This window comes from Saimiri boliviensis, chromosome 13, assembly GCF_048565385.1.
Source record: "Saimiri boliviensis isolate mSaiBol1 chromosome 13, mSaiBol1.pri, whole genome shotgun sequence".
NCBI classification, from domain to species: Eukaryota; Metazoa; Chordata; class Mammalia; order Primates; family Cebidae; genus Saimiri; species Saimiri boliviensis.
In genome coordinates this window covers 41,481,753-41,505,119 of record NC_133461.1, presented here as the reverse complement: position 1 = coordinate 41,505,119, position 23,367 = coordinate 41,481,753, and the positions used below count along the sequence as shown (strand labels likewise).

The 23,367-nt window shown below is 44.6% G+C and overlaps 1 protein-coding gene across 9 annotated transcripts in view; it reads left to right on the top strand.

The window, feature by feature from the left end:
• The window catches only part of FHOD3 (formin homology 2 domain containing 3), a 493,523-nt gene that overhangs the window by 422,427 nt on the left and 47,729 nt on the right, over positions 1 to 23,367 (top strand). For all 9 annotated transcript variants that reach the window (XM_074383563.1, XM_074383562.1, XM_039463510.2 and 6 more), the window contains 2 exons: positions 6,348 to 6,644; positions 15,077 to 15,960. In XM_074383563.1, coding sequence (XP_074239664.1) covers positions 6,348 to 6,644; positions 15,077 to 15,960 — 1,181 coding nt within the window. The remainder of the gene's footprint in view (positions 1 to 6,347; positions 6,645 to 15,076; positions 15,961 to 23,367) is intronic.

Below are 23,367 nucleotides of genomic sequence, written 5' to 3'. Positions count from 1 at the left end.
TAAGTCACCCACCACACAGTATAACCCTGTGATTAACAGCCAGAGCTTTGCAGTCCAGCCAATCCAGGTTCAAATCTAAGCTCTGCTAGCATGAGCTCTGCTTGGCAGTGGGTCCGTTGGTCACAGGGTCACTGAAGGTATTCAGTGAAGGGACTGTTTATAGAGGTATAGGGAGGTCATGGACCATCAGAAGGTGGTGATGCATCACCAGAGACTAGAAGCCATGGGACACTGTTCCTACTTCAGGCCTGAAGGAAGTTGGTGAATGACTAGGACTTGGTAAGATCTGTGGCCAGAGGAGGGAGACCAAGGGACAGAAACTGTGGCCTGGCAACCTCTGCCAAATTAGGATCCTGTGTGAAGGAAGCAGGGGTGTTAATATCCTAGCTTCCTTCTTCCCACCTTTGCTAGAACCTCCAAAGGCTGAGCCAGGGAGAGGAAAAGCACATGCAGGTGGTGCTGTCTGCGGGTATAAGCATCCTCAGGCACAGAGCAGAACAGAGCATGGATCAAACAGTCAGAGAGTAGCCAGCCTGCTGTGTAGCTCTGGGCAAGTTGCTTAACCTCTCTGAACGTACTTCCTTATTTCTCACATGGGACATCAATCCTTACTTCATATTGTAGGTACGGGAACTAAAGAAAATGATGTAACATGGTTCCCAGCACAGCAACTGGGTGTAAAAGGTACGCAGTATGTAATGACTTGGATTTTTACTGCACTTAGGCAAGCAGGACCTGATGTCCAGGGAGGTTTTGGGGACCAGATGAGGAGTTGGTGTTGGACTTTGGGAGGGACAAGGAAAACGAGATTGTGTGAGTGAGTGATGGTCTGCCCTGGTGGACTTTGCACAGGGACCAGCTGGCTGAAGTCCTCAGGCTGGCTCATTCCTCATTTCTCTCCCAATTTTGTGATCTGCATGAAGAAAGCGTGGTCACATTCTCCATCTGACGGGGCAGGCTTTATATTCTTACACCTAAGAAAAACGCTTAGGTTCTCCCTCCTTCTGTGTGGTTCTCATGTTGATGGGTTCCCATCCTGGTTTCTCAACCCCTCTCACTCCAGAAATGTCTGTTTCTTTGGGGTGAATAATTCCTTTTAGTGGCTGTGCTCTGGTTATGGGTTATGGGTCCTTCCCCACAGGGTGGTGACAGCTCAGTTCCCTGTTACGTCACTTTGAGGATATCCTGGACCCCTTCTTTTCTATTATTTCTTCCATCTTGCAAAAAGTATCCATTACCACATCCTTTTATGGGGTTTAGTGTTGATTTTTTTCTTTGGCCCTTGTATTCCCCTTACCCCCACCTTCAGATCTGGCTGGAAGCCTTCAGAGCCAGGTCGGTGCAGGCTGTGGCCAAGCACATTTTTCTGGTCTTTGCTAAGTGCATCCTGGCAATGTTGAGATCCCATCAGTCTGTGCTCTTGGGCTGTGATCCAGGAAGACAGATCCTGGTTTTGGATGCTTCTAATGTTACCAAGCGTTCTTTGCCATGTCCCCCTTTTGTTTCCAAACTCAGGCCAATGCTAGGAGAGGGGCTGCCTGGGCACCTGGCCCAAGTCCTTCCTGCAGTTCCCCTCTTCTCTTGCACAACCCAGGAGATGCAGTCAGATCTTTGCTTCCTTCCTCCATCCAAGGTGATTATGGACAAGCGTGGGGAGCCCTGGCAGCTCCTGACCTGCTGGGTTTGGGTATCACAGTCACTCCTGAGCCTACCTTGAAGATGCTGCTGCAGGGTTCTTAGAGTTATTACATACTATGGGAAGGGCACTTTGCTCCTTCCCACCACCCTGGCACAGGCCTTCACTGTTCTCTCCTGGCCTCAGCTTTCTGAGGGTAATCCCAGAGCCCTCCCCATAGAGAGGTCATGAGGGCTTCGGAAGGCAGTTCCTATGAAGTGCTCAGTAACCATTCCTCAAGGGGACCCAGCAGCCCTGCAGATCTCCATGCCCACCTCCAGTGTGAACACAGTTCCTCCCCAGGTTGATGTCTGGAATGGAGAACTTCCTGCTGTTCAGTCTCAATCCATGTGTTCTTACCCACATGTTCTTCCAGTGGTGCTATGTTTTTATTTTCTTTTTCTCTTGAGCTCCACTGATTGGCATTCATCTCTTCCTCATCTCTCTCTCTCTCTCTCTCTCTCTCTCTCTCTCTCTCTCTCTCCTCTCTCTAATGGTTTGCTTCGTGGACTCTTGATTCCACACTGACTAGGGGCCTCAGCTTGCAGAAACACCCAAGCTGTTCCCAGCAGAAAGCCTTGCTTGCCTGTGACGCAGGTGGAGACAGGGCTCACCTCAGATGAAGTGAAACACAGAGCAGTCATCATTGCCTTTGGGCTAAAGTCCTAAATCCCTCCCTCAACACGCAGGGCTGGTTGCCGTAGCCCCTAATGACCTTCCAAACCTCATCTCATTCCTTCTGCCAGGCCATACAGCTTTCATTCCCTCCAGCACACCATGGGCTCCAGATCCCTGTGTGGGCACTTCCCTCTTCCCAGAGCATTCTCAGTGTTTCCCCTTTTAACTCATTTTTACCCCTTGAGGCTTTAAACATCACTGTGGCACAAAGACTTATGTCACCTCCGAGGTCTTGCCAAAGACCCTTGCCATGCCTTCCCAGGACAGTGTGCATTTGGTCTTAGAACATCCATCACTCTTACGAATGCATTTTTGTTATTGTGTCTGCTGGCAGTTGAGAGGTGGGGTTTCCCTGTGCCCACTGGTGGCGGGGCTCATTCACTTTTGCCACATGGATGTCATGGCAGGTTGTTCGGGATCTCTCTAATCTGCTTCTCTGTAGCCTCTGTGACAGATCTGGGTCAGTCTCATGGGTCACTGTGTCTGTCTTTTACCACCAGCACCACATTATTGGGTCAGAGAAAGGTTCATTAAATTCTGGAACTGGTAACAGTGAAGTAAACATTCCTGGGAGGTAAACAAACACCTTTCTTCCCTAGTTATTGCCAAAGATCCAAACCTACTTTAGGACTTTTCCTGTAGGATTATATGATTTCTCCTGTTTCCTGGGGACTTGGTAGGTGTAAATGAGTTTTTTTCCTGTATCTACCCAGAGGGCAGCAGGCTTAGAGACACTGACTCAGAAGGAACTGTTGTATGTGTGTGTGCAGAGGGAAGTGTGATTGAGGAAAATCCTGCTGAAAGATAATGGGAAAGGGGAAGAGAAACGTTCTGGAGTTCAGCATGGAATCTCAGGGCTGTCCTGGATGCTTCCTGAGTATCAGCAGGAGTGCTCTGAGTAGACACTGGCCCCAGGACCATGCTGGGGCCCTTCAACAGGAGAGGAAGGCAAGGTCTTGGCCCTCAGACAACTTGCCTGTGTTTGATTAAGACAGCGAGCGAAGAGCTCTGCCATGGACCCTGGTGGTTTTGCTTGACTTGAATGTGTGTGACAGTTACTTAATTTGTTCATCATTAGGACGGCCTCAGATTTGTAATCAGACCTTGTAGACACTGAGTCATGTATTCTGGGCAGGAGATGACTTTGCAGATGACTCCTTCCCCAGCAGTCATGACAAAAAGAAACCACCCCAGTAGTTGAAATCACAAATTGAAATGTCTGATTCCATGAAGTTAGGCCCTAGTGTAGCAGGGTAAAATTGTACTGCTTCTCCCCAAGAATGTGGCTTTTCCAGAGCTTGTGTGTCTGTTAGCACACCTGCCCAGGCAGCTTAAACCGGGCCAGAGCTGCATGTTCAGTGGAATAGAACATGGCAGTGCTCACACACAGGCTGAAGTCAAACAGCCATCAATTACAGAGCCTCCGTGCTTTGCCCAGACCCCTGGGGGTGGTGAGTAGACATAGGCTTATGACAGCCAACTGAACCCCTGTCCCTGTCTGTGATGAAGCCACTAGGAGGGGCCCTTGCTGTTTTTCACCATATGCTTACCAAACAAAACTTCAGTTCGTGCCACATGCTGGGCTGTTGGAAACACATTTTTGTTCTGATGTGGCTATTCTGAAGTCCATGTGTGCAAAAACATGTGCTTTCTGTCAACCAAATGATGACGCTGCCTCTGCTGAGGCTGTGCTCTTGCCATGCTTGTAAAACTAATGGGGTTTTGTATCTCTCCTAAATACTCTATTATCAGATGAAAAAGAAATTACCGTAAAAATTCCTTCAGTACCAAAGGGAATGTTTCTAAAAGGTCTGTTCATTCCATCCCATGACCCAGCACAGTTTTTACTTTTAAGGAAGAGGGCGTGATGCTCTCGTTCTCAGACACGTGGACTCACAGCTGTGTGTCCATTGGTTTCCTTCTGTGACTGCCGCCCATGTCTCTCTGGAAACTGCCCTCAGATCCCCAGTTCCTAAAGCCTTCCTTCCCTTCTCAGGATGCCCAGGAGGGACAGCCCCTTTGCTGCCCCTCCCCATGTCCTCCAGCCTTCCCTAGAAGCAGGTTCCTGCCTGACACTGGAGTTCCCAGTAGAAGATGCACAACCTGTAATCAAAGGAGAGGAATTTACTCCTCTACCCCCAGATTCCTACCTGGCACTCAGGGATATTCCCACGGAGGAGAGGGATTTGGAAGTTGCTCAGGAGCGTAAGGAAAAGTGGCGTTTCATCCTCTCCACCACATGTTCCCTGCCCAGCTAACTCCCTGACTCATCCTCAGAGGGTGACAGCCTGAGAGCAGATGAGGGATTGGGGAGTGATGGCCCTGTGGGTCCTGAAGAATAAGTTCTTGCTGGGAAGCTGGGGTTAGCTGTGCCCCTTGCTTAGTGAGGCCTGAGTGTCCCTCCCACTTAGTAATGCCCGTGCCCAGCCTGCTAAGGGCTGGTTCTGTGTGCCCCATGGCCAGCTGTGCCCATTACCTGGGCCAGCAGGATGCCTCCACGGAGAGCCGCCATGATCTGTGTGTTTCCGTGGACTCTGGGCAGGTCTCATCTAGCCCCTGCCATGTGTAGAATTTCTGTGTCACTTTGAGCAGTGTGTACCTAGGGTTCAAGCACATGCCCTTAGAGTGCATTGCCAGGGTTCCACAAAAGTGGCTTTGCCCAGCCTGAGGGCAGTTCCCTTAAGAGTAAGTCACCCTCCGCGTGCCTGTAATCCCAGCTACTCAGGAGGCTGAGACAGGAGAATTGCCAGAACCCAGGAGGCGGAGGTTGCGGTAAGCCGAGATCGTGCCATTGCACTCCAGCCTGGGTAACAAGAACAAAACTCCGTCTCAAAAAAAAAAAAAAAAAAAAAAAAAAAAGAAAGAGTAAGCCACCCTCCTCCAGCCTTCACGTGTGGCAGCTGGCTCAGAATTTTGTATATTCTCAATCATTTTGCAATACATCCACAGCTCACAGCTGAGAGTTTTGCTCAAAAAAAAAAATGCATAAGCCAGATTGTGCCATTTCCATGTTCCCTAGAATGTCACGCAAGTGAGAACATGGGTGTCTTACCTCAGTGACAGCATCAGATCTCCAGCCTTGATAGGTTTGCACATAGACTGTGACCATGAGTGATTCTTCCAAACTGCTTTCAAAATCACAAGCTAACTTCATATTATGAGCAAACACATCATGAGCAAACATAACCCAAGAAAAAGGTGATGAACCTCACTGGTTCAGCCAACTGATTTCAGAACACATTAGGTTACTACTTTTCATCAGCTTGATCCACCATGGATTTTGTTTCTCTTTCCCTAAACAGGCTAAAAGGTCATATATTAGTTTCCTATTGCTATGTAACAAATTTCCACAGACATAGGGATTGGAAACAACTCTTGTTTATTATCTCACAGTTTCCATAGGTCAGAAGTTTAGCACAGCTCAGCTCTTGACCTTGGCTGTCCACTGCCACAAGGCTGAAATTAAGGCTGCAGCAGGCAGGGTTCTTATTGGGAGGCTCTGGAAAGAGTCCAGCCTTGTTCCAGATGATAGCAAAATCCAGTTCCTTGTGCCCACAGAACTGAGTTCACTATTCCTGGTAGGCTGTTGCCCAGAGGTGGTTCTCATCTTCTTGAGGCCACCTGCATTCGCTGTCAGGAAACTGTGAAGTGGCAGATCCTTCTCCTGCTTCTAATCTCTGACTTCCTTTTCTGCTGCCAATTGGAAAACTTTCTGCCTTTGAAAGGCTTTCCTGATTGAATCCAACTCTTGATTGAATCCAGCTCCTCTAGTTAATCTCCATATCTTAAGGTCACTGACTAGGGACTTTCATCTGCACAATCCCTTCACGTCAATGCCTCGATGAGTATTTGAATAACCAGGGGATAGGTCTCTTGGGGACCATCTTTGGACATCAGCCCACCACAGATAAATCAACCGCATGTCCATTCTCACCTCACTTCACCCTCCCAAGAAATCTGTTGTCAATATAATTTCCATTGTTGTCTCCACCAGCCAGTGCCAGGGATCCTGAGCCTGAATCAGAGGCAGAACCAGAACCAGAGGCAGGAGCGGGGCAGGCTGCTGATGAAGCCGGCCAGGACGTAGCCTCTGCCCACGAGGGGCCAGAGACCGAAGTGGAGCGGGCACTAGAGCAAGAGCCAGAAGAAAGAGCCTCCCTCAGTGAGAAAGAGAGGCAGAACGAGGGGGTGAATGAAAGGGACAACTGCTCCGCTTCCAGCGTCTCGTCCTCCAGCAGCACGTTGGAGAGGGAGGAGAAGGAGGACAAACTCTCCAGGGACAGAACGACTGGTAAATGAAGCCCCTTGTTTCAATCAGCATGTGCCAGGGAGGCCTGGGGTGCAGGGGCTGGTTCTCTAAGAGCCTGTCCACAGGCTGGTCTCTAAAGTGACCTGAGTCAGCCCACTCACCGGCTGTGTCACCGAGTGTCTGGGGACAAGGAGTGTGGCCATGCTGTACCCTAGACAGGCACTAATGAAAAACCTGCCATGCTGGCAGCTGACCAGCAGCCTTCTACCCCATAGAAAGACGACCACAAACCCTCTGCCACACTATCACAGTCATCACTTCCAGACCTGGAAAAACGGGCCCCGACAAGGAGGCCTTTTCCTGGGAAATAAGCCCTAGAAGAGAAACCTCTCATCTTCCTCTGAATGTTCCATTGTTAATAATAGGTTATTAATAGTAAGATTTTTTTCAGCTTTTGATAGAAGTTTAGAAACTGTCACATTGTTATCTATTTCTTTAACAATGTGTTTACTGAAGTGTGTTCATTTTGACTGAACATTTCAGACTGGAAAGATTTGTTTAAATGGATTGAATGAATATTTCCAAAAAATTGTAGTACATAGTGTGCTGAGTTCAATTTGATGTGAGGTACTGGAATATAGATAATTTGTTCTCTATATTATACTCGTAACTATTCTCTTCTTTAGTATAAAGTACATGCTTTTTGGTGTTACACTTAGTACTGTTTCCTATTGCTATGTAACAAATGTGAATGATAACTTTACAACTAGGGACCAAATGGAATGTTAGATTATAGGTTTGGTTTGGCCTGAAAGAACCTCACCAAGGACTTGAGGAGGGTGCCATAGAGAGTTACAGGAATTGTAAATGATTCATATGATTTGTGACACCACAGGGTAAATTTTCCTACCCATGACTTGTATGTTATCAAGGTGGTAGAATGCCTCCTTCCTCAACAAACACTCCTAACTGGTGGAGTCATGTCTCATGGGCCAGGCTTCATTAAGCTACATATGAGTGGTACCCACTCAAGTGGATGTCTTAGGTCCAGAGGGCAACATGACACCTCTAAAAGGCCTGCCAGCCAGTGCCATGACCTATGAATAACTTATTAGTTCCCAGATTAAAATATATTGTCTCAGAAGCATGGATGGATGAATGAATGAATGAAACCGGAATGTTTCCCAATAGACCTGAAAATCAATGGTGCTGTCTAAAAGTACAGTTTGGATTTTTCCCAGTTAGAATATACTACTGGATTTTATACTTTATATTGCTGGTCACTATGATGCAGTAAAAAAGAATATAAAAGACTTTATTAGTTTACATCTTAGGAATTATTGCATTGAAAATCCTGTGTCTTCATTTGGTTGAATACCTGTGTGCCAAGAGGTATTATATATGCTGATATTTACTTAATTTCTTGCAAAATCAGATTACAGGTAAGTCCCCATATTCTACTTGTTACCATTCACATTAATGTAATTATTGTCATAATACTGAGTATAGGGTAAGTCTTATGGATCATATTGGCCTTACATCATGTTTTATTTATTAGGAATAACTTTAAGAATTATTCATCATAACTGGATTTAGCAGGCCTAAAACATATCATCAAATTGGGTTAGTAAAAATATACCAGGTGACAAACTTTCTTGGATCAGCTTATCCAATATTCTTCCCAATAAGGACAACTTTCCAAAAGTGGAAACTGTTCCCAGTGAAGAACCATGGACTTTCTACCAAAAGTGGGCAGTGTCCAAGGGTTTTGAAGCAGGAATTAGGGCTTTGCAATGATCTTTCTGCCTTGCTCCAGTGCTGTTATGAGATTTGGTCATGTTTATTTACTGTAGCTTATTGGTTCCTAAAAAATCTCACTGCTCACAGGCGTCATCAGCCATTGTGGATTTAGAGCAGCTATATCATTATAGCTCTTGCTTTTCAGAGTGCTGTCAAATTACAGAGCAACCTTAGAGATAATTAAAATTATTCCCAACAATATTTCTAATGACTATGTCAAAAATGAATTTGTAGGACGTGAAAAAAATCTCATGTTATTCCAGTTATGTGGTTTAATTTCTCTGTTTCATGTGTTCTACTCTAGGGCATGCATGTGAGAAATTTAATCCAGCATACATTATACTTTTTTAAATAATTACTTGTATAATTGTCCTTTGTCTCCACTTGAATGTCAGCTTTGTGAGGATAGGGATGTCTGTCTATTCATTGTGAGTCCTCACTTCCTAGCAGAGTCTCACAAAACAATCGATGAATAAATGAAGAGGTGTCTGGTTAAGATGGGGAATCTTCATTGCTCCTGGGTCTCCCCTCTTACAACTAGCATAGCAACACCCCAAGAATACCAGAACAGTCAATTAGAGGCTGACTATGAAAGGTGGAAAGAAGAAAGCATACTGCCTAGGAACCTCTGAATTTAAATTACATGACAGTGAAGCTCCAAGTAAAGCTTATTTCCCTAGCCAAAGGACTGGGAAAAGGATTGCCAAACAGAGCACAACACAGACTTTTTGCTCATTAATACTTGCTGTACCCTAGACAGGCACTAATGAAAAACCTGACCCAGAGTCAATGGGGACCGATAGGGAGCTGAACCTCCGCCTCCACTTGGAGGCAATAAGACAGTGTGAGTCAGAGATTTAATTTCCTTGGGAAGGTGCCAGTGGGGCCAAGGGAGGGGGAACTGACCTTCTGCCCTTCTCATCTGCAATGAGCCAGCGTGAGTCAGCACTCTTGCTGGGGTGGTGACAGCAGGATCCAGCAGGGAGCTGGACATCTCCCTCCACCAGCACCTGTATGCTATACCTAAAAAGGGTGACTACCTGCTAAAAGACTAGATAGGATCTAAAGTCTGGCTAATAATGCACAAAGTGTCCAAGACAATGGAAAAATCACTCATCATTTCAAGAGCTAAGGCAATCACATCTTGAATGGGAAAATGCAATAAACAGATGCCAACACTGAGATGAGCCAGACATTGGAATGATGTGATGGGGATTTTGAAGCAGCCTTTATAATACTGCTTCAGTGAGCAGTTACAAACACTTAAGGAATACATAAAAAATAAAATATATCAGCAAAGAAATAGAAGATATTAAAAAGAACCGAAGGAAAATTGTAGAACTGAAAAACATGGTAACCAAAATAAAATACTGGATGGGCTTAATAGTAGATTGGAGACAACAAAGGAAATGAGCAGTCAACTCAAAAACAAACCGGTGGAAATTACGAACTCCAAATAACAGAAAAAAATAGACTGAAAAACATGAACAGAGCCTCAGGGACCTGTGAGACAATAAGACTGCATCTAACACTAATTCATCGGAATCTGGGGAGGAGAAAGAGTGGAATGCTGAAAAATTCTTTGAATAAATAATGGCCCAGAACATCTCAAATTTGTCCAGAGGTATAAGCTCATAGATTTAGGAAGCTGAGCAAACCCTGAACAAGACAAATTTAAAGACAAATTCACACCAAGACAAATGATAATCAAATTTATGAAAATTAAGGACCAAAGAAAAGTTTTGCAAGAGGCTAGAAACATATTACCTATAGGGGAACACCAGTCCATATGACAGCACATTGCTCATCTGAAACCATGGAGGCTAGCAGGAAGGGACACAACATTTTGCAAGTGCTAAAAGAAAAGAACTGTCCACTATAAATTCGATATCCCTCAAATGTATCCTTTAAGAATGAAAATAAGACATTCTCAGATAAAAACTAAAAGAATTTGTCCCTACCCTCAAATAATTACTATAGGAGGTTCTCCAAATAGAAAAAAAATGGTGACCAGAAGGCTTGGAACTTCAGGAAGGAAAGGACAACAGGATGGGTGAAAACAGGGATAAATAGACTTTCTGCTTCTGAGTTCTTAAATCATACTTGATGGTTGAAGCAAAAATTATAACATCATTTAATGTAGTGCTCTGTGTACATAGAGGAATACTTAAGACAGCTGTAAGAGTGGGGAGGCTAAAGGTATCTAAATGGTAAAACAGCAATACTAGTTTACTGTGATTAGTGTGTATGTTGTAATACCTAGAGCAACCACTGCAAGAACCAGATGAAGCAATGTACTTGAAAACACTATAAATCAGAATGCAATTCCAAAAAGTATTCAAGGGCAATGAAGAAAGGTTGACTAATGGGTACAAGTATGGAATTTGTTAGAATAAATAAGATCTAGTGTTCTATAGGATCAGTAGGGAAATTATAGTTTACAATAATGTGTTATGTGTATTCCAAAATAGAAGATAATAATTTGAATGTAACAAAAAGAAAAGACAATATTTAAGGTGATAGATATCCCAATTACATTGATTTGATCTTTACAAATTATATGAATGTATTAAATTATCACATGTACCCTGAAAATATGTACATCTATTATGTATCAATTTAAAAATTTGTTAAAGTAAAAAAAAAAAGTATTCAAATAACCCATAAGAGATCAAGAAAGGAGAAAAAGAAACTAAAACAAATGGAACAAGTAAGACAAATAAAATGGCAGACTTATGCTCTAACATATCAATTATTCCTTTAAATGAAAACATAGATGGCAAAGTGGATTAAAAATGACCCAATCATATGCTGCGTATAGAAGACTCTTTTCAAACATAACGACACAGGTAGATTTTATGTTAAAAGTTGGGGAAAAAAAATCTGTAGGACTAGGTGTGAAAGGAAGAAAAAAGAAAAAAAAGTTGAGAAAAGATATATTAATGCAAACATTAAATCAGAGAAAAGCAGGAATGGCTACATGAGATAAAGTAGATTTCAGAGCAAAGGAAGTTACTAAGGACAAAGAGGGACACTGCAAAATAATGAAAAGAGTCACAAACGAGTGACGAGAATAAGCAAGGAAATCGGCATGTTAAAAATATTACCTGGTTACCTGGGCATGGTAGCTCACACATGTAATCTCAGCACTTTAGGAGGCTGAGGTGGGTGGGTCACTTGAAGTCAGGAGGTCAAGACCAGCCTGGCCAATATGTTTAAACTCCCGTTTCTGCTAAAAATACAAAAATTAGCTGGGCATGGTGGCGCATGCCTGTAGTCACAGCTACTCAGGAGGCTGCAACATGAGAATTGCTTGAACTCGGGAGGTGGAAGCTGCAGTGAGCCAAGATCACACTACTGCACTCCAGTCTGGGCAACAGAGCGAGACTGTGTCTCAGAAAAAAAATATATTACCTGATTATATTATTTTCCCTGTTGCCAAAATAGAAAAATGCTTACATTTCCTGATAAATGGAGAAAGAATGAGTCTGCCTCTCGAGAAGCGCTCAGCTGCTTTATCTGCTGCAGCCTCCTGGCATCCAGATGGTCTCCCTGTTCACAGGAGTGTCTGACCAGTTATTAAAACTCCAGCTAATCAAATTTTTTGTTCTTATCCTCATATGCTATCTCATCTCCTTTTGATTGTGATTATTTCCTAAGTATATTTTGTTTATAAAACCTAAAGAGGATTCAAGAGCTCCTTGTTCTTGTGTTGAGATGGCCTAAGGTCCCCTGGTCAGGTTAAGCTGTTGTTGCAGCGAGGACAGAGAACAAAGCTGCACTGGAAATCCTGGGAGACCTTGTGCTCCCCAGGTCAATGCCTTCTCAAGCCAGAGCCCACCCTCAGTGTGTTTGAGGAAGATGCTCCCTTGGCTGAATGAAGCTCCAAATGCTGACCTCCCAGGCCTGGGTGTCCTGCCACATTCCCAACACCAGGACCCACTGAGGCCCTGGAAAGCTGACGGAACTCACCTAAAGCACTTGCCAGCTGGCTTTGCCAACCTTGATATGGTTTGGCTGTGTCCTTACCTAAATACTGTCTTGAATTGTAGTTCCCGTAATTCCCTTTTGTCATGGGAGGTAATTGAATCATGAAGGTAATTGAATCATGGGGGTAGTTTCCCCCATCCTGTTCTCATGATAGTGAATTAGTTCTCATAAGACCTGATGGCTTTATCAAGGGCTTCCCCCTTTGCTGGGCACTCATTCTTCTCTCCCATGCCACCATGTGAAGAAGGACATGTTTTCTTCCACTTCTGCCATGATTGTAAGTTTCCTGAGACCTCCCCAGCCATGCTGAACTGTGAGTCAGTTAAATCTCTTTCCTTTATAAATTACCCAGTCTCTGGCAGTCCTTTGTAGCAGCATGAGAACGGACTAATACAAGCCCCAAGGAGGCAAACCCAGGGGAATAACATTCCTGATCATTCATTCATTCATTCCACATGTTGCAGAAATAACAGTGAGCAAAAAAAAAACACCCAAATCCTGTTCTCATAGAGCTTGCATCCCATGAAGAAGGCAATTTAATCCATAATTATAATTATTCCAGTGACAGGGCAGAGGCAGACAATAAACTAAGTAAAAATGTCACAGATTTGATAGTCCTAAGAGCTGTGATGAAAAATAAAGCAGGAAAGAATGATCAACAGTATGGGAGGAGGATTGCACAGTTTTCACTAAGTAGTCAGGGAAGACTTCATTGAGAAACTGTGGTTTGAGCAAAGTCTAAAAGGAGATCAAGGATAAAATTGTGTGATTCGCTGGTTGCAGTTTATCCCAGGAGGGGCTGACACCCTGAAGCTGGTTCATACTTGGTGAGTTCTAGGAATGGGAAGAAATAGCTGTAGCTAACGAGGTTTATGGGCATATGTGTCTGGGGGTGGGGGAGTGGTGGTGGTGGGCAATGAATGAAAAGTAAGGAAGGATCATGGAAGGCCTCATGAACATTGTGTCATTGCCTTTTTCTCACAGGAAAGGGTGGTGCTGTTAAAAGACTTTGATCAGAAAGATATGATCAGACATTTTTATAACATCATATGGCTATTGGGGTAAGAATTGGCTCTCAAGGGACATGAGAGAGTCCAGCTGGGGCGCCCCTGGAGTACTGTAGGCAGGAACCCATGCTGGCCTGGCCCATGGTCATAGTTGCAGAGGTGCTAAGGAAAGTGGCTGGATTCTGGATATGACATAAAGGTATAGCCAATTTCCTGCAACACTGGATGTGGAGGGTGAAAGAACAGGGGGAGTCAAGGATGACTGTGAGGTTTTTGGAATTGGTGGCAAGATGGATGAAGTTGCCATAGCTGAGACAGCAAAGGATTGCAGGAGAAGCAGCTTAGGTTGCGGGGTACAGGGGTGGAGAAGGTTGTATTTTATGGATGGCACTTAAAGGTGTGAAACTAAATGTGAATGAAAGAGTGCAGATAGAGAGAAGAAGTCCAAGGACATTTAAAGGTTAATGATAAGGGAAACCAGTGAAGGAGACTGAGAAGGAGTAGCCAGATGTCCTGGGAGCCTTGTGTCATCTCTTGGGAGCCCCGTGAAGGAGGAGGGACTGGTCAGCTGCATCTAGTGCAACACAGAAGTCACCGGTTCCTGAAAGCAGAAGCTGTGAAGGGTGGTTGGAACAATAGCTCCCTTTGACTGGGTCAAAGAGAAAGGAAAGAGAGAAACTGGAAGCAGTGGGCAAAGCAACTTTTATGAGCAGTTATACTTTAAAGGAAATAAGAAAAGTTAAAGTTAGGTGATAGCTGGAGGGATGAGTGGGACCAAGGGTGGTTTTGCTTTTCTAAGACAGGGGAAATTATATATATGTTAATGTGCCAGAAGGAAGGCTCTAGTGAGAAGGCCATGGGAAATGCAGGAGAGAGAATTTCTGGAGCGGGTGTCTAATGTACAAGTGGGTAGCCAACCCCTGCTAAGAGGGATGTTTATGAGGCAGTCACAGGAGGGAGACTCTGTTCTGAGGGTCAGTGCAGGTGGGAGGGTAGAGGTGGAAGGGAGGCTCTGGAAGATTCCTTCTGGCTTTATCTGTTAAGTTGGTGAACTAGCAAGCAAGGTCATCTCTGAGGATGAGATGGCCCAGGAGGTTAGAGGAGAGAAGGCTATGGAAAGTCACCTAGGAGTGGAGTGGGTGAGATTGCCAAGCAGCATTCAGCCCCCTGGAAACTAGGGACCGTGATAAGGAGTGAACCTAGAGTGACCAGTGGCACAGTTTGTGTTTTTGAGGCACTTTGGGCTGCACTAGTGCAGATTTGGAGTAGGGGAAAGAAACGAAGGTTATCTTCCAGGCTCTCCAACACCTGCTGGGGCCAGGGGTGGCTTCTTGCCTCCCTATCTCAAGTTAGGGCAGAGGCTTCTTAGTTACCTGTGGCTGTGCGAGTCCTGGCCAGCTGCCATGGGTGGACAGGAGAAAGGAAAATTTCTCCCATGAGCCCAGGTAGGAGCCAGGAGCAGTGTTGTGCCTGGAAGTGTCTTGGGTGCAGGTCTTTGGGACTATGAAGCAGCATCTCTTCTTGCCCAAGAGCATCTTGTTGCCCACGGCTTTGACTGATTTATGCAGTGTCTTCTCTGAAGTCACTCTGTCAAGTTCTCTTATTCTCTAATTGGATTTTTCATGGAAGTGAGGCCCCCTTGCCCCTTTCTCATTTTTCTCTCCTATGTACTTTCAGGTTTGTGGCCCACAGGTGTCCAGGATGCAGGTGTAAATGGACAGTGTGGCGACATCCTCACCAACAAACGGTTCATGCTGGACATGCTGTATGCCCATAACAGGAAGTCCCCTGATGACGAGGAGAAGGGAGATGAGGAGGCTGGGAGGACCCAGCAGGAGGCGGAGGCGGTAGCCAGCCTTGCCACCAGGATATCCACCCTGCAGGCCAATTCTCAGGCCCAGGATGAGAGTGTCAGGAGGCTGGACGTCGGCTGTTTGGACAATCGGGGCAGTGTGAAAGCATTTGCTGAGAAATTCAACAGTGGGGACCTGGGGAGAGGTTCCATCTCCCCTGATGCTGAGCCCAACGACAAGGTCCCAGAGACAGCACCAGTGCAGCTGAAGACAGAGTCTGATTACATCTGGGACCAGCTCATGGCCAATCCAAGGGAGCTCAGAATCCAAGACATGGATTTCACTGACCTGGGGGAGGAGGATGACATCGATGTCCTAGATGTGGACCTGGGTCACAGGGAGGCCCCTGGGCCGCCTCCCCCGCCCCCACCCACCTTTCTGGGTTTGCCGCCCCCACCCCCTCCACCCCTGTTGGACAACGTCCCTCCACCTCCTGTCCCCGGTAATTTATTGGCTCCTCCTCCTCCAGTGTACAACGCTCCTCAGGGCTTAGGGTGGTCCCAGGTACCCAGGGGTCAGCCCACATTCACTAAGAAAAAGAAGACCATTCGTTTGTTCTGGAATGAAGTTCGGCCTTTTGACTGGCCGTGTAAAAACAACCGACGCTGCAGAGAATTCCTGTGGTCAAAACTGGAACCCATTAAGGTGGACACTTCCAGACTGGAGCACCTGTTTGAGTCTAAATCCAAGGAACTGTCTGTCTCAAAGGTACTGCTAGTCTTCAGCATGCTTCTTGATTGGAAGTTGGGTAGGGCTGAAGAGATTTGTTGTATATAAAATACTCTTTTGCGTTGCTTTGCTATTTGGTAAAAAGTCCACTGGTATAAAAATCTGATCTTTAATAGATAGTGTTCCTTCTGCCACATGCTAGGTGTAGGCTACATGAGTCAGAGACCCTTATTAGCTAACACGGTTACCAGCTTACTTATGTTAGGCAAATAGTGCTGAGGAAAAGAAGACAGAAATGGTCAACCAAGGAATATCAGCATAACCCAATAAAATTGTTGACATTAATTAGAGAAAGTGGACTTGCTGACTCACCAGATATGGGATATGCTTATTTAATCTTACCTTCATTGATTATGATTGGTAGTAGTAGTTTGCACTTTATCTGTAGCCACCCAATAACCTCAAAGGCAGTAATCCAAGTGACATTCCTTTGGCTTGGCCCTGGTCAAGCCAGCATTCTCCAGCTATCTGGAAGTTTTCCAGGAGCCATATATTTGGCATCCCGTCAATGTTACACATGCATCTAGATTTAGTATTTGGGATAAATGTTTGAGAATCCTATAAGCACTGCTGCTGTGGTAGTAACAGATGTTATACCACTTTTATCAATGGGAAACACTGTACATAAAGTTATTGGTCATTAAAGGTTAAGTCATGGTTAATTTATACTGATAAAGAAACTGCAAGGTATTGGATCACAGATTTTATATCTGATGATTCCCTAAATTACTAGAGTCTCCTTTGCATATCTTAAAGAACTGGTTTTTAGAAACCCATTCTGGATATATTTCAGTTTTAAAACAGGTCTAAAGCTAACTTCTCTTTCCAGGTACTAGGGGTTGGAGAAAGAACTTTGTAAAGTATACTTTAGAATAAACATGCAAAAATTTATAATCATGAATTAATTTTAACTGCCTGTATTGCTACATGCATTTGTCATCTTTTTGGGTGAGTATAAACTGTCTGAATCAAGTTCCCAGCCCTGCCAGTTGCGCACCAATTCTGTATCAAAAATTACATGCAGGATCCTCAGAACAATTGAGCCCTTCAAAGGAGGACTGCAGTGACAGAGTCAGTACCTGTCACTGCTGTGGGATGCTGACAGGCCAGCCAGGGGAGCCGTAGCTGATCAGCTTCCTTTCAAAACATGTGCTGGGATTCTTAAGCTGCTTACTGCCTTTCGCTGGTTGCTGTTTGCCCCAGTGCGGACATGAGTCTAAATCATTTCTAGCATCAAGAATCCCCTCCAGTCAGAATTAAAACTGTCTTGTTTACAAATCTACACTGCTAGGATCCAGTGTAAAAAATCATACCCAATCAGTCCTGTCCTTTGGTTGAAAGGAGACCCAGCTTTTGTCCTTTCTAGAAAATAACACCTAGGAAAGGTTTCCCAGATACCCACTCTTGATATATCTGAGTTCTGACTTTCTAGGACTGATAGCAAGTGGTGCGAAGCCAGCCACATGCCCCGTTCCAATTTTTTTTTTTTTTTGAAACAAAGTCTTGCTCTGTTGCCCAGGATAGAATGCAGTGCTGTGATCTTGGCTCACTGCAACTTCCACCTCCCGGCTTTGAGAGATTCTCCTCCCTCAACCACCTGGGTAGCTGGGATTACAAGCACTCACCAGTACGCCCAGCTAATTTTTGTATTTTATGTAGAGGTGGGGTTTCACCATGTTGGCCAGGCTGGTCTCAAACTTCCAACCTCACGTGATCCACCCACCTTGGCCTCCCCAAGTGCTGAGATTACAGGCATGGCCATTGCACCTGGCCTCATGCTTCCAATTCTTACAGGTAGCCTGACATTTAGGAGAAGACCAGCCAGGTTTAAGACAGCAGTCTGTGGTTGCTAGGAGTTACCTGTGACCTAACTTGCTGACGCCAACCTCCAACCCACTGACTTAATACAGAATTCTTCTCCTCCTCCTCCTCCTCCTTCTCCACTCTCCCTCCCCCACCTCTTCCTCCTCCTCTTCCTCCTCTCATTGCCCACTTGGCTGGCTGCACCTCTAGGTTTCTTGTGGTTCCCTATCAGATTGCTGGGGAGAGGCTGCCCCTTGATTCAGTATTGGGAGGAATAAAATGGAGTAAAACGATGGAGGTGAAGGCACTCCTAGCTTCATTTTTAGAAGATTAAAAATTTCCTCAAGAAGGCCCAAAATGAATGTTTCACCTGCCTCCCTCCTTCTCTTGTTTCTACTGCAGCCAATTTGGTCGGTGATAATATTCTAGCCTCTGCTATCTCAGCCCAAGGTTCCATGATTGCCTGAAACAGGTAGTGACCCCTAGAACAGTTTATTGCCTAGCTAATAGACAAATGTTTGCATATTTTTTATCAAGTAGGAGCTTAAGAGGAAAGTGACATATTGAAAAGTTTACCAAACTGATTCCAGAATGTTCTATAATGAGACCCCCAAACCCCTACCTTTGTTTTTGGGATAGGAAATGTGAACAGGAGCTACCTTACAAAATGTTACAAAAGGTAAGAATGTAAGGTAGGATTAAAACACATCACCGTGTTTTGGCCAAGTAAGTGGCTCATGCAGGTAATTCCAGCACTTTAGGACGCCAAGGCAGGTAGAAAGCTTGAGCTCGGGAGTTTGAGACCAGCCTGGGAAACATGGTGAAACCCCATCTCTACAAAATACACACACACAGGTGCACGCAGACACACACACACACACACACACACACACACACACACACACACACACACAACTCAGGCCTGGCGGTGCATGCCTATAGTCCCAGCTACTTGGGAGGCTGACATGGGAAGATTGCTTGAGCTTGGGAAGGTCAAGGCTGCACTGAGCTGTGATCACGTCACTGCACTCCAGCCTGGATGACAGAGCAAGACCCTGTCTCAAAAAAGCAAAACAAAACAAACCCCACATTACATTGGAGAGTTGAATCCATTTTGTATATGTAACCAATACAGATACAACCAATTTCACTTCTGTTTCTGATCCTTGACTTTGGTTTTCATAAATCACAATGTAAAGAGCCACTTTTGAATTCTGGCTTAGAAAATTTTAAATTAAGTACAATAAATAAAATGCAACAAAAATAGAGTGAAATAGACTTCACAAGACAGCACAAAACAAAGAGAATTGGTTTTAGATTTCATCAGAATAACTAACATTAGACAAGAGTTATTGGGCATGTCTGTGACTAAGCCACCCAAAAACAAAGATTCATGAGCCAGATCTAAGTCTAGGGTGACCACCTAATGACAAAATTAGAAGACTGAAAAGATGCGCTTTTTAATTTTCTTTCAAAATAGTTTCTGGAATTGCATCAGTTTTTCTCTATCACCTGGAATTATATCGTGTTTAATAAGATGAATTGTATTGTTTTACGGAGAAAGGTAGAAATCCTGTGCTAAATTTCATTGTTATGTTCTGACTGCTGGTCTAAGATGTGGTAAGCCCCATAGGGGGCCCCAGAGAAAGATGTCAAGGCAGAAAGCTCTGAGATTTTCTTGAGCTTGACATCACCGTGCGAGCCCCAGGAAAGTGGCTTTCCAATCCTTGTACCTAACCAGGGGCAGCAAAATCCCTCCTGCTCTCAAAGGGCAGCTTCTGTGCCCCAAGTTATAGCCAGACCCAAACAGACCTGGAGTGGAACTCAGTTTCCACCTTGGGGACCTGATGCTGTCTTACTCTCTTGTATTCATTAGCTTTATAATAGGGAGGGAGTGCAGAATGTATCTAGAGTTTATTTACCTTGAAGTTTCTAAATCTGTTTGAACTAGTAACAGCAACTTTTAAAGAAAAATTAGAGGTAATTATTTAATTGGTTGGGGGTGAGCCTTAGCCTGGGTTATTTTTCTTTTTTTTCTTTTTATTTCTTAGAGACAAGGTCTCACTCTGTTGCCCAGGCTGGAGTATAGTGGCTCAATCACAGCTTACTACAGCCTCAAACTCCTGGGCTCAAAGGATCCTCCCACCTCAGCTTCCCAAGCATATTTGCAAAAGCTCCTCAGTGACTCTCGAGTGCGACCAAGGTTTTGTGAACCACTGATTCAGGTGAAAAACGAGGCACTGAAAGAGCACTGTGTTCCCCAGCACCTATCCACACTGACACCCCGATCCTTTATATTTTCCTGTGAAGAGATCAAAAATCTTTCTACGCTATATTCAAGTTCAGGACATAAGGGAATAAGTTATTTAACACTACCCTCAGAATTCTACCTAGAAACTCTGAACATAGCTCTGGGACTTCAGCAGGCTGCTCGTACATCCTTCTGTGCCAGGCAGTCCTAGTGGATGCCTGCTGGTTCTGTAGGATGCAGTGAACCCTGTAGGAGAATAAAATGACCCCAGAGAAAGATGTCAGAGCCAAAGGCCCCTGGAGGACGTGGAGATTCCCTCCCCTTCTCCTGGTTCTCTGGGTTAGGAGAACAAACTGAATTAATACAGGAAGTCTGTTTAACAATTGGCCTCTGCTCTGAACAACTCAAAGGGCAAATATGAGAAATTAATACTCTTTCCTTAACAATAAGGCAAACCTAATCTGGCAAGAAATTTTATTTCTAAGGATTTCTTAGCCTTTGCTTAGGCTTAGTTTTTGGCTTTTGTTTTTCATTTTAGGGTGTGTGTGAGTTGGGGGAATGATGGGGGGGGTGCCTTAATGCTTTCCTATACATCTCCGTTTCCCTTGTTTCAGACTTTAGGAAAACTCCATAGTTGTCACATCTTTGTGATATCTGTGTCATTGCATCCTTGTAAACTGTCACTTTCTCAACAGACAGTTTTGAAAATATCCCGTGGCGTCACTCTTTTGGCAGTGAGCAGGGAGTAGGAGGGATGACTTGCCATTTCTAGAACTTCTGCTTCTCTGAGCCTGACCCAAGGTCTCTAGCCGTGATGTGGTGAAGCGTTTGCAAAGGTCTGTCGCCTTTTGTGGAAGTGCTGTCAGGCTTAGCAGCACACTCCAGACCTCCTGCAGCTCTCCTGATAAATCACATCCTCAGCCCAGGATCTGTTGTCAATGGCAGCATCTCCTGGGGTGATATGTTCTGTGTTAAATATCCACTTTTTACATACTGCATCCTCTATTACTAGTAAAATACTCTTTAAAAATGCAAAGGGGCAATGTGATATGGGAACATGTCAGGAAGCCTTAATGACTAGTATTTAAATTTTTCTTTCTACTTTTTTTTTTTCTAACAGCTGCCTTAATCCTCACTCTTCTTTTTCCAAAACAGAGTGTCTCTGAGGGGGAGCTAGGTCTTCTCCTTTCCCAGGATGCCGACTAAAAGTAGGTTGTGGTCCCTCTTTTCCAGTAACCAATCAGAATCAAGTTCAAGTCTTTACTTGCAGATTCTTAAATACTTTTCATTGGAGGCAATAATCTGTTCTCTCCAGAAGCCTGACTTGGGTGTCTCCCCTGCAAGGGCACTTTGCCATCCATCTCTGCATCAAGGATTGGTGTCTCACCAAGGATCCACCTGGATGAACTTGTGACTCTGCGGTGCTTATATCCAGCTGAACTGAAATATCTGGCTTAGCCGTTCTAGAAAATATTCCTATAATCATGTGTGACTTTCTGCCCCATGGAGTGGCTGAGTTTGCAGGATCCTACCTCCTGGGGTTGCTGCTTCTGGAAAGCAGACGCCCAATCCAGTAGCTGCCCACCAGCTGAATCTGGGGTTGCGGAGAACAGGCGCAGCCCCTCCCTGAAGCTTTGGCAGTTGACAGTCACTCCCTCCCCTTTGTGCTGTTTGAAACCTCATCCTAGAGGGGCTCACTTCCGTCTTCCTAGAAGCTGTCCCCTCTCCCTGAGTTGCCTTAATGACCCACTCCTGCTCCCTCTGAGTTTTCTGCTCGCCGGGACAGCCTCTCTTTCCACAAAGAGTAACCTCTGCCTCTCTCTCATCTTGGCTGTGCACACCCGGGCTCCCTCTCCCTGCAGTGTTCTTAGCCAAGTCAAAAACAAAAACAAACAAAAGCCTTACATGGCATTCACCCTGAAGCATTTCTCTGGAGTCTGTCTTTCCTCCAGGGGAGAAGGGCTACTACCGGCATGTTGGAGGCTCCCGGTAGTTGGAGTTCTGAAGGAGGAGTTCTGCCGTGGTAGTTCAGCTTAACTAGGATTTTTGGAGCCAAAACAGAGCCTGGCTGCTTCCCAGGCTCCCCTCTACTTTCTTAAAGAAAGAAGTTCCTCTTTTTTTTTTTTTTTTGATCACTCTGGACATATTTGGGAAAGCAGCATAATCAGAGATGGCCCCGCAGTGGTTTCCCGCACACTGTCTCATGTCTGCCTTTTTGCTGACAACCCAAAGATAGTTGTTGCTGTTTTCACATCCAGCCAACCCCTAGTCTAGAATCCTGTACCTGGAGCCTGGGCTCACAGGCGCCTCCTTCCATCATTCCTTCCTCCCTAGTAGTTCTTAGAACTTGCTGAGGAATAAGACAGAGCTTTGACTAATTGTTCTTTTATCAACAAACAACAAAAATCCCAATGTCCTGTTTCTCCAGAGCTGACCATAGGTGTTGGGAGCATCCTGGCCCTCCACAGGTATGCATTTTTTTGTTAGTCTGCATGGAAATGTTCCCATTTGAGGACCAGGCACCTAACAGTGGGCACTCAGGAAATATCTGTTTAGGAAATGAACTATATATCGAAGAGAGGCAATAAATATAGGGAAGCTTACACAATCAGTCAGAAAGAGGCCATCCGGGACAGGGCTTGTTTCTCAGTCTCTTTGGCACCTGTGCAGCATTCAGCATCATGGGCCATCATTGAGAATGTCTTGAGACTCCAGGCAGCAGGGTGGCATTATACCCCAGGCAGCAAGGGGTCTCCTGGCTGTGGTATACTTGTGCTGTGCTGAAGCTTGGCTGCTCCCACCCAGCCTGGGTTCCTGCTTTCTCTTGGCCTTTTCTGTTCCTAAGAAGAAAGGTGTCGGTCAGTCCAGTCTGTCACAGTGTTCACTCACCGTATTGGTTTGTTTGGCTTAAAGCTAGTTTTTCTGATTCCATATTAAAAATCGATCTTTCATGTTAGATTCTGGGTCACTAATCTTGGTGTCCTTGTTAGAATGTCCTGGACCATTGTATAAGAGCTTTTTCTGTACTTTGCTATTCTGTTCTATCATTCCAGCTATTCTAGGGCCTGTGCTCCACAGCTGATAGCTGATTGGGTAGATATTATATGTATAACTCTACATTTTAAGAACATGTTTGACACTTTTATATGTATATATTCTTCATGTTTACTTTAGACATTTTCCTAATTCCAAAGACAAATCTTATAGGAATTTTGATAGGATTACATATATATAAAATAAAAGTAATATGTATATTAGACAGCCTATATATTATATATATAAATTGCATACATAAATATATATATGTAAATATATATATTACATATATAAAT